The sequence below is a fragment of the Lactuca saligna genome, chromosome 1, assembly GCF_052625555.1.
Source record: "Lactuca saligna cultivar CGN05327 chromosome 1, ASM5262555v1, whole genome shotgun sequence".
NCBI lineage: Eukaryota > Viridiplantae > Streptophyta > Magnoliopsida > Asterales > Asteraceae > Lactuca > Lactuca saligna.
In genome coordinates, this window is record NC_136417.1 from 68,415,153 (window position 1) to 68,426,903 (window position 11,751).

At 36.3% G+C, this 11,751-nt stretch overlaps 1 protein-coding gene across 1 annotated transcript; it reads left to right on the forward strand.

Annotated features, from left to right (window-relative positions):
• The first annotated feature begins 9,391 nt into the window (after nucleotides 1-9,391).
• Nucleotides 9,392-11,000, forward strand: CYN (cyanase). The gene is made up of 4 exons (XM_078987337.1): nucleotides 9,392-9,867; nucleotides 10,111-10,182; nucleotides 10,536-10,644; nucleotides 10,823-11,000. Exons 1-4 carry the CDS (start codon nucleotides 9,590-9,592, stop codon nucleotides 10,865-10,867), a joined length of 504 nt encoding a protein of 167 aa, XP_078843463.1. The 5' UTR covers nucleotides 9,392-9,589; the 3' UTR covers nucleotides 10,868-11,000.
• Nucleotides 11,001-11,751: the final 751 nt, after the last annotated feature.

The following is an 11,751-nucleotide window of genomic DNA, read 5'->3' on the forward strand; positions in this document are numbered from 1 at the left end:
GAACATGAGATGGGCCCTGCCCATCACATTCATCAGGCCCTGCTGACATTCATACAGACACATAAACACATGCAAGAATGACTAAGATAAATAACATACATTCACCCATCAGGCCTAGGCCGCCATCGGACCCCGCTAGTTATACATATCACATTCTAGACACGCAAGAATCACACAGAAAACTAGCACCCTAAACATAATAAATCATGGGTCGACATTGGTGCCTTCGAACCTTCAAGCATAATGAGGAGACTTACCTCAGATTGGTGAAAATCAGATAAATGCTCGGATTGTTGATCCAGAAAATCCCCGCGCTAATCAATCACATAAAACCCCAGTCAATATTTGGGCCATAAAACATAACTAGGAATCTAATTCATTTGTCTAACTTCCAGGGTAAAAGACCATTTTCCTTCTTCCTTGCTTGGCTTAAATATCTAGTCCCAGCCCAATTGCTCCAAAAGCCCAAAATGGCCCAAATTCCTAAATGATGCCCAAAACCCATTATGGGCTCAAATCCAGGAAGGCCCAAAGCATAAAAATGGACCAAATTTAGAACGTATAATGGGCCAACAAGTCCTAAAACCCCAATAATCCAAATATGGCCCAAATCACAAAAGCTTAAGACTAAGCTTGGTACGCTACGCGTACCACGCGTACACCCTGCGTACTAGGCTGCATGCATGATCGTGAACACGGGCACATATACGTAACATACTCTTGTGTATGACCAACATACACGCCCATTAAGCACTTTTTCCTTAAGTGCTTTGTTGGATTTGTAATACTGCATCATTGGGATTTTTTTTTTATATTCCATTGTTCTCACGGTTCTGGGCATGTCCAGCTGTGTTACATTTATAAGGGTTAGCTTTATATTATGCATGCATGCACCGTGTATGTAGAGGTTGTCGATCATATCTTTTGTAACCTTAACACACCTCTACAGTAGCAATTCTTCATAAAATTCTTCTGAGGTTGTGGATTATTAATCATTCGACACCAGTTTTGATTCATCTTGTGTTCTTAATTGCTTTATGTTATTTTGTTACTTTTTAAGAATCTCATCGATCTTAAAGAGTTTTAATCTCATCAATTTGTATCAGAGTCGGAGGCTGTGTAATTCATACGCATCTCTTATGTTTGAAGAAAATCTTTAGGTTTTCTGCTTTTGTCGAATATGTTGAGCCGTCATCTCTTCATTGACGTTGTTCTTTGATCTCGATTTTACCCTAATATCGCTTTACAAGTATGATTCTTGAAAGGTAAACAAATCAAGTCATCATGTCACACGAAGATTCTCAAACCAATCCCATCAACATCTCCAATAGCATTGGTTCGACTATGAGGATTCCGATCTTGTATACTCAAGAGTATGAAGTCTAGGCTCTTAACTTTGAAGATTATGTTCTTGGATCAGTGGACAACGGATATTTGATCTGGGAGTCTATTATTGTGGGTCCTTTCACCCACTCCAGAGCTAACATAACCATCAAGACACAGAAAGAGTACAATCTGCTGATGATCGATGTGAAAGAAGTTCCTCAAGACGAAAAAGACAAACTGATTAACAATGTAAAAGCAATGAGGGTGATCAGAGTCACTTTACAATCTGACACTTTTCATCTGGTGAGTTCGTGTACTACTGCAATGAAGCCCTGATTGACCTAAAAACCTAATCATTTGACTAATGGGCATGCGATTGGGTTGGAAACCCTAATTAGGGTTTAGAAAACCCTAATTGTGGATTTATTGGTTTGGAATTATTGGGACCCGCATTTTGGGACATTGGAATTGAATTATGAAATTACACCCGATCACACCGTATAATTTACCTTGTAGAATGATAGACTTAATGGATTAAGTCCTTAAGGGATTAAGTAAGAACACTTAACCCTAATCGTCATTTTATGTGAAAACCCTAATTGTTTTAGGGCCTTAAGTTGTGCCTGTCTGTTGGGCTTTGGTGATTGGGGTATTAATGGGCCATCCAAGAACAAGTATATAGACTAGAATATTTAGATGGGATTTAGGATAATGCCCATTGGAAAGGCTTGGGCCCAATTTGGAAAATTGGGCCATAGATATGCCATAATTGGGCCTTGATGATTATAAGATATTGGACAATTAGAATTACCAAATGTTTAGACTAGAATAAATGGTTGAGCCTTAGGGTAAGACCGGGCCATATGTTGGGCTTTGGCTCATTGTTTGACTTTTGGGCCATTGGATTGGGCCTTAGGCTTGAATCAAGCTAAGTTGGGGGTAAATTAGTCTTTTACCCCAAGAATGGACTTATGGTTATGTGTTGGAACCCAATTATTAATTGGGTGTCATTTTGATGTTGACAGTTTGGGAATCTATCATCCAACAGGTAGGGTTTTTTCCACGGGACTTTAGCAATGCGATGTGAGTTACCTTCCTGTAGAAGTGGATAGAAGGCACCAATGTTGTAACGCCTGTAGATTAGGGCTAGTCAATTTAGAGACAATAAGCATCAAAAATGACTTTTTATGGAAGATTATTTAGAAGGATTAATCTTAACCAAGTTGTAGTATATGTCTCAAGGTTTCCGAAAATATAAAGAACACCGAAATCCGAGTTATAACGAAGAAGTTATGACTTGTCGAAGTTTCTCGACAGAACCGGCATGACACAGCGCGACGTAAATAGTGAATTTACGTTAGAGTGATATTTATCCAAAACAATCTAAATGATAATTGAAGATCTCATCGATAGTAGTGCAACGACGAAAAGACGGACGAAAAAGGACGTCATGCGAAGGAGTTATGAGTTTATAACGGAGTTTTCCTGTGCCGGCCTACTAAAAATAATATATAAGTAATATAATTATAATATATTAAAAATAAATTCAAAATTATCCAATGGATTCTAAACGAGAGTTGTAGAGCATAATCTCACCTTCGTGTTGATATAAAGAACATCGAAAACGGAGTCCGTATGCGAAAGTTATAAATTTTTGAAGTTCGGGGCGCGAACCCCAAAGCTGTGTCAGAGACCACGACGTGGCAAGCAGTGCCACGACATGGCAAGCCTTCTGACACCTCCGGAAGTCCCCCAGATGCAACTTGAGATGACGCATGCTGTGACGGCGAAGCCCACGACGTGGCAAGGGCCAGTTTTGCCCTATAAATATATATGAAGGGCCAGCCGAGTTTGGTTGCTCATTCTCTCATTTCTCACCCATATTACCTCAATTTACGTGCAAAGAAGTACCCCCGCAGCCCCGGTATCAACCCCGAGACCGAAGCAAGTACCGAAACCCGAAGATCCCGAGAAGAAAAGAGTTTCCGAGCCGAAGCTCTGTCCGCGAGAAACCCGGTGTGTGAAGTGATCCCGGTTTCACCGAAGAATATCTACTCTTAGAGCCGTAGTGTTGTCCGATCATCTTCTGATCAAGTGAGTGTATAGTCACTTTCATCTTACACATAGATATGAAGTATTTTATAAAATACGTGCTATGTGTATATATATTGTTGTTTATACGTGTGAGTGTATAGCTATTTTCTTCTAACACATAAATATAAAGTATTAGCTATGAACTACGTGCTATGTGTTATATATTATTTGTCTATTTGAAATGGGCATGGAATTGATGTTTTATACAAGTGTTAAATGATTTAAACTGTGTAAGTGTTTATATCTACAAAAATGTTGGGTAGAACAAGGGTAGATGGGATAGTTGGTGACTATGGAGTTAGCGCCTACTGTTAGATAAACCGTGGTGACTATGGACTTAGTGCCTATCGAGTAAACCTTGGTGACGATGTGACTTCGTGCTTATTAAGTAAACCTTGGCGACTATGCGACTTAGTGCCTATCGAGTAAACCTTGGTGACGATGTGACTTTGTGCCTATTAAGTAAACCCTGGCGACTATGCGACTTAGTGCCTATCGAGTAAACCTTGGTGACGATGTGACTTCGGGCCTATTGTATAAAACTTGGTGACTATGGAGTTAGCACCTACTGTTAAGTTAACCTTGGTGACTATGGAGTTAGCGCCTAATAACTATGGACTTAGTACATGATAGATAAACTTTGGCAGCAATGGACTTCGTGTCGATTCCTTAGGTAAATCCTTAGGAACGAATGAATAAAGGATAGTTGATTTTTAGGGTAAAACCTTAAGAAATAAAGAAGATAATGGGGATGGGTAATTGGGTTGATTGTTTGATAATTGAATATAATAAATGTATTATTGTGGGTTGAAAACCTTATATGCTCACTAGGCTCCCAAGCCTAACCCACTCAGTTTTCTTTGCATTACAGGTAATGGTACAAGAGTATAAGTTGGTGGACTTGATGAGAGGTTTTGGATTATAGATCAGTAGTTATAAATAACTGTTGTAAGGTCTAATTTATACTGTTTCTGCTTTTGGTCTGTATCGGAACATGACATCTTGAGATTTTGTTATTTAATGAAAATACATTTCTTTAAGAAATGCTTTGATAAATTTTATTCTATCATATTTTATTTTGGGAACAAATTCCGCAACTGTTTTCCTTAAAAAAGATTACTCTGATTTTAAAACAAAGCATAAATGAATTGCTCTTTTCTGGCCGTGAAATTGGGGATGTCATAGTTGGTATTAGAGCATTAGTTTAAGCGAACTAGGAATTTGTAGGAAATTTCTAGACTTAAACTTAGGATGCTAAGCGATGATTGTGAGTTGAGTGTGTCTTTTATTTTTTAGGCAGTACACCTAAATTGACACGAGCACTAGTATATTTTAGGCAGTACTCCTTACTTTAGGTGAGTAGACAATCATTAAGACAGAAGTCAGATATAGAAGTGCATATGTTGCATCCCAGGTCGGATGTCTTCCAATCACGCAGAGGGAACAACATATGACTAACATAGATAGAGGATTAGGGAGATAGAATGTTGCATACGTTGTGTCCCAGGTCGGATCTTCCAATCACGCAGAGGGGACATCATATGACTAACAGATAGAAATAATTTCATAAGTAAGAAGATGCATAGAGATAGAGTTGCATATGTTACATTCCAGGTCGGATATGTTCCAATCACACAGATGAAGCAACATATGACTGGCAAATAGAAAGCAAGAAAATAATTTCCTACATACCTACTTTATCAGAACCCCCCAGACGCCTTATCAGCACCGGAATTAAGTACATGAGTCCATACATCGAGGAAATGTTGAGCCACAGTTTTAGATACATATGACTTTAATGTATCCTGCAGGTTCTCTTGTTTATCTCACTGATCAGTCTATCCAAACGTCGCATGGTTAGTCTAAATGAAACTATCTAAGTCCATAGGAATTAACACAGTTAAGTCCTTTCATTGTCAATCTATGTCTAGTCCTTTTAAATTTGAATCCTTTGTGCATACCAACACATTGAACACAAAGTCTAGACAATTTAGCTTTAGCGCATTACACGAATTTTAGATTTCCCTTTATCACTATACTTCATATCACTTCCCAATAACACCTACCAAGGAAAGACATATATTTTTTAATTTTTGTTTTTTCTTGATTTTTTTTTGTATTTTGATTTCTCCCCCTTAATTTGGGTATAGGGAAGAAATAAAATAAATGCGCAAAATTAAAAAATTTGTCTTTGAAACGAATCATTTTAAGAAGACTCAGGAGTATCGAGAAGAAAACTCAAACCAAAATTCACCAATTGAATTTGTATCCAGATGATCCGAGAATAGCACACATATTTCAATCTCAGAACAGATCCAAAAATTCTTCTCATCATTGAGTACAAACCCCATGTGTGATCCTTTCCTTTCTTCCTTTCCTGCAAAGGACACATACCCTCACTTAAAGTTCTGAGTGTTGTACAGTTGAGAGATGTCCCCTATCATGTGCTTGGAACAACCACTATTAACAAACCGAAGTCTGGTGATATGCCTCTATAGTTGCTCCAGCACAGAGTGTGGGATTAATTGGTCTTTGGAACCTAATCCATTTTGAAACTGGGTTGACCTTTGTCATCTTTGCAATGTACTCTCTCCCATGACATATCCTGCTTATCACAAATAGAAGATGAAGAAATGTAAGAATCATTAGAAGATTTGGGAGTATGAACCTTTGGTATCCATCTATAGTCGGGTTTAACCTATTTCTTATTTGATCGGATGGATGCCTTATCACTTGCTTTTGAACTTGAAGTCGTTCGTTGAGACTTGAGATGACTTTGACCTAACCGGTCATGGTTTCACTGGAGCATCTCTTGAATTTGTCTTCTTAGCCATCATTCCTTTCTTGACCTTGGGAGTTTGATTCTTGCCCTTATTGGCGTTCCAATCACCATTGTATGAACGTGGACTCAAAGGGTTTCTTTTGGAAAATCTCTCTCTTATCGCATTCTGCCATCTTTGTGCATAATATGGAACATATGCGTGATTTGGACAATTTCTGGCAATATGTCTAGGTGTTCCACAATGAAAACATGTTTTTTTCTTCACATAGGAATTGTTGCCTACCCCTAATGACGTGCCCTTGCCGTTTTTTATTGTTCCCATATGCACATATACAACAAGCCAGCTGTTTCACTTGTTCTGGTGGCCTGTATTTACCAACAGCAGGTTGATTATTAGAGATAAATTGATTAGAAGCAATACATTCAGAGTTTAAGGAGTCATTTGTTTGATAATCAATAGAATCAATGGAACTAGAATAATTTATGTTTTCCTTGTCCTCATCTTCCACTACTTTACCTGCACAGGAAGTAGAATTATTAGTATCCTTCTCAACACTCTCAGTTTGGCCTGATTATTCGGTCTTAACTGAAACTGGCTCAGGGGTTTGGCCATACTGAGCAGGTATTTCTTCCTCATTTGTTTCAAAGGATGGGTTATAGTTGTCATTGAAATGAGGTGGAACACTATGATACCCTAGACCCTTAGTTTGATTATCTTTATATGTTAATTTTTTTTCTATCATGGATGCAACTACCTCACTTGACACATCAAATTTCTTAAAGTTGAATTCAGCATCTTTATATTTAGCTTTTAATGCATCAAGTTCGACAGTCAAGTTAGCAAGTTGTTCCTTAACATAGGTATAATTCGCACATTTGTTGTTATATTCTTCTTGAAGTTTTCTAAAGTCCTTGGTTTTGGCATCTAGTTGTGCTTTTAAGGATTTTTGGTCCTTCCTAAGTGTATATCCTTCATATTTAAGGTCCTCATTTTCTCTTTTCAATATATCGATTTGATCACGGAGAAACTTAATTGTAGCTTCACAAAATTGAGAACATGAAGTTTCATTACCCTTGGTGATTGAGGAACTCATTGCTTACCAAAAATACCCTTTGACTATAAACCTCAAAAGTCAAATTTAAAAAGTCAAACTTAAAAAGTCAAACGTGCAATCTTGAAAGTTAAATAAGAAAGTCAAAGTTTAAAGTCAAGGTCAAACTTGAAAGTCAAAGTCAATTTTTTAAGGTTAAAAGTCAAACTAGTAAGTCAAAAATCAAAAGTCAAAGCTTTATGCCGAAAACGAAACTTCAAAATTCGAAAAATTGATTTTGGGCCAAAAATGTCAAAAATCCGAAATTATGACCGAAAATGCGAAGCTTCTTGGTCAGACCAAGAACTCTCGCACCTGCTGACCGAAAATAGTTGTTGACCGAACATGTAAGGACCGAACACTCGGAGACCGAAAACCCTTCGCACGCTCCACCGAAATCGCTTTAGACACACTCCATCGAGAACTGTTTCCGACCGCAAACGAGCTTCCGGCCGAAAACACCTCGGACAAACTCCTCCTTGTGTGAAAATGGCTGCTGGATCTCGTAATTTACGTAAAAAAACACGATTTTTCACATTTTTAAGCACAAAACTCGATCTAAAACTCAAATTTTTGAAGAACACGAAGAACAAACACCCAATATTTCTTCAAAAACAAAACAAAAATGTAAAATCCTTAAAACAAATCCAAAAAACGTTCAAGATATTTCCAATTTAATTGATATGATCCAAGCTCTGATACCAACTGTAAGTCCCCAAATTAGCTTGACATATCAATCCAATCCACTTGATGGTGCAGAATCCCAATCAAGTGGATGATGCAAGATAGAACGGAGAAGAAGAAGAACAAGATGAATCTTCAATGTATCACAATAATATTCAATGATGCTCTATGTACAGAAGATTCACACACACACACATATGTTCTCTCTTACTTTCTATCTCTAGAACATGCTCATCTACTAATGGCAGCCCCAAAACATCCCACCCTCTCTAATGCTTCCTTGGACACACCTCTTCCACTATATATACCTATGGACTAAAACCCAAGGCCCAAACCCAATACCCAGACCGAAATCACATGTGATTTTAATCCAAGTTACAATAAAACCCAAGATTGTTTTCGGCCCTAGACCGAAAACTACAAAAGCCTAGAAAAGCAAAGTATAAACCATATTTTTAGACCCAACAATCTCCCCCCTTGGTTTATAGCTTTTTTTTTCTTTTGACCTAACAAACTCCCCCTGGGTTTGTAGCTTGCGAGTCTTTTCAATCTCCGCTTTATGCTTGGCTTCAGCATCTTTATCTTCAGTTTCTTCACAACTTTCAAGATGAACATATGAATCTTCTATCTGAATGACTTTATCTTGAACAGTTGGACTTTTCTTCAAAAAATTAACTTTGAACGCACTTTGAGTGAGGAGGCTTCTTGAAAAGATTCTTGAACCTAGAAAAGCAAAGTATAAACTATATTTTTAGACCCAACATGTCCCGATTAATATCTGACTAATCCATAGGTGCTACCTGACCGACTAAAAGACGCCAAATAATTAATCGTTGCCTACACATTAAGTGAAACAAGAACAAACGATGATATTTTAACAATCTGAAGAAATGATATCTCAATAGAAACTATTTTATGAACGATTACTATTGTATTAATCATATTAAACTATTTTGTTATGATAATAGTGATATTTACGAACTTTGTTATAATATTTATCATATTTAATTTTTTTAAAGTGAAGAATTAGTAATTTGAGGTCTTCAATTAATCATCGTCTAACTGATTAATTTTTTAACCCAGTTGACTGACTAGCTAAAGCTAGAGTTTATTTGAGGTTTTTTCTTTTTTTTTTTTTTTTTTGCAACCTTGGTATTTTAATGTTTGTATTTTCGTATTTGTATGTTTAGAAATAATAATAAAAAAAACATAAAAAATTTAGAAATTCGGTTTAACTAACGGTCAAGTCACTTGAACCTATTAAACCGAAAATAATCACTATACTATACAGATTCAATTAAAAAACTACATTTTAAACTAGGTGGTTAACTATATAAATTATTAATATTGATTAGAAAATTTTGTTCTTCAAATAAAACAAAAGGTTGTTGAAATACGATGTCGTTTACTAGATTCCACTGGAAGACGATATGCATTTGAGTTTCGCCACCATTATTGCACAACTTCAGCAAGCCGCCAACGCTAGTTATCGTTTGCCCTACAAACCACAAGGCTACAATCAGTAAGATAACTCAACCTATAACCGACGAAAGTTTTGCATATAAAAAGGAACAGGCAACAAATTCGGTGCAAATTACTCGAATCGGCAAAAATGGAACAGGAAACACCGACGAAAGCTAGCATCGTGAGTTCATTAATGGCGGTGAAGCGACGTTCCGGCAAGACTTTCAGTCAAATAGCGGAGGAGACTGGATTGACTAATGTCTATGTTGCTCAGCTCCTGCGACGTCAAGCTCAATTGAAGCCCGATACTGTCCCTAAACTCCGGGCATCACTCCCCGGCTTTGTGGATTCTCAAATCCAGCTGATGATGGAACCCCCTCTTAGATCCTACGATCCATCCATTATCCAGGATCCTACCATCTACAGGTTATATATTTCAACCCCAATTCGTTTTCTTTTTCGAAATCCAGTTACTGTTCTTCTGTTAATATTCGATTTTAGCACGAGATCAATGATACTTTGTGATGATTGGGGAAACAATTCTCAAATTGAATATACCAATTTTATAATTTTATAATTGATTGAAAACATCGACTGAAATTGGGACTCGATTGATGGGAGTTAACTTAAATTGGTACTAAATCTTTTACCTAATCATAAATTTTGAAGGTTAAACGAAGCTGTTATGCACTTTGGTGAAAGCATTAAGGAAATCATCAATGAAGATTTTGGTGATGGCATGTAAGTACTCTTCCAATACCCAAAATTTCACTTCGCAATCAAATTGTTAACTGTTCAAAAACATGTAATTTAGATGTTCTTGGAGGAAAATGGTAATATTGTTGCATCTTATTAACAAGTATAATTAAAAAAACTATCCCTAATTTTCTCTTTTTAAGTCCCCAATTCTTTTAATTGTGTTTTCAGTTGCATCATTTAGACCTACAAATACAATTGCCTAACTAATCAAGTTATTTGTCCTATGTGGCATCCAAGTTGGCAATCTCTATTCACACTCCGTCCACATGGACTTAAAAATAAAAATAAAAAGTCCATGTGGACGCTGACTTGGGTTTCCGTTTTTATCTTGTCAGAATGTCAGCTATAGACTTCTTTTGCTCGGTTGACAAAGTGAAGGGCGTGGATGGGAAAGAGCGTGTAGTGCTGACCTTTGATGGGAAGTACTTGCCACACACCGAGCATGTAAGTCACATTTTAATGGGCCCATCTAATGGGCCCATCTAATGGGTCCACTGTGTACCTGGTTTATGATGTCACTGAGACAGTGTGGGCCAACTTATGGATTGCTGAGATTGAAATATTGGTATTCTTAATATTGGGGATAGATTGAGAATTGTTGTGTCTTGTTAAATTTATGCAGAAGGTGGAGAATATGGTATCAAGACGGAAGGTGCCTAAAGAATAGTTTTCAAGACTTAAGTGGTTATTTGATTATGATATTCACCAAATTGTGTTGTGTATGCTTTAAGATGTTTTCTTGTAATTGTAGCTTTGATGGTTAACTACCTATGAAATAAAAACCTAAATCTTGGTATGAATTGATCTCGTCATTGTAGTGGTAAAATGGTAATTTTTGAAATATTATGTTCAAATACGGGTATTCACCAAACATACCACAACCATTTTGGTTAGATGAATTATGGTCAAAATTGGTATATAAAGGCATATGAATGTTGTAAAACAAATTCATAAAGTTGGAGTGTTTTTATCATGTTTGACTTCATGTAGCTACTATTATTAAGCCAATTCAAAATGGTATGAAAAGAAGGCAAAATTATATGAAAAGAAGGCAAAATTATGTAGGCTAAAACTTATCAATGTAAATAAGATAGGGTCTTAAAATTTATAAAGTTTATTGATTCTTAATCGATAAGTAAACATAAATAATTATAATCTACAAACATTAGACTAACTTCAAGTATTTATGTTCCTTAAAAGGCAAAAAAACATCCATACCAGATGAAATGGTTTAGAATTTTCAAGGTTTTGATTTTAAATGACACTACAAGGCAATGCAAACATCCTTATGTTAAACATACTGTCAAATTACACATAAATATTTATTTACGATAAATCATTAATTACAAATATTATAAAATAAGTTACTCTAAAATGGTAATTCTGCTGAACCCGACCCATAATATAGTTGAAGTATGTGGTTTTTTGGTATTTAAAATAATTTGCTGCACATTTAATAAGAGCAAACTTTAATATTAGCAAGAGAAAAAAGTAGTTCACTTTTTAGAAAGAAAAGGATTACAAAGATGAACTCATGAATAGTTTCCGATA

Excerpts from the sequence above, each read along its gene's own strand:
- CYN (XM_078987337.1), top strand. The coding sequence starts at position 9,590 with ATGGAACAGGAAACACCGACGAAAGCTAGCATCGTGAGTTCATTAATG. Across the intron at positions 10,183-10,535 it reads GAAGATTTTGGTGATGGCAT|AATGTCAGCTATAGACTTCT; the intron begins GTAAGTACTCTT and ends TTATCTTGTCAG. Across the intron at positions 10,645-10,822 it reads ACTTGCCACACACCGAGCAT|AAGGTGGAGAATATGGTATC; the intron begins GTAAGTCACATT and ends AAATTTATGCAG.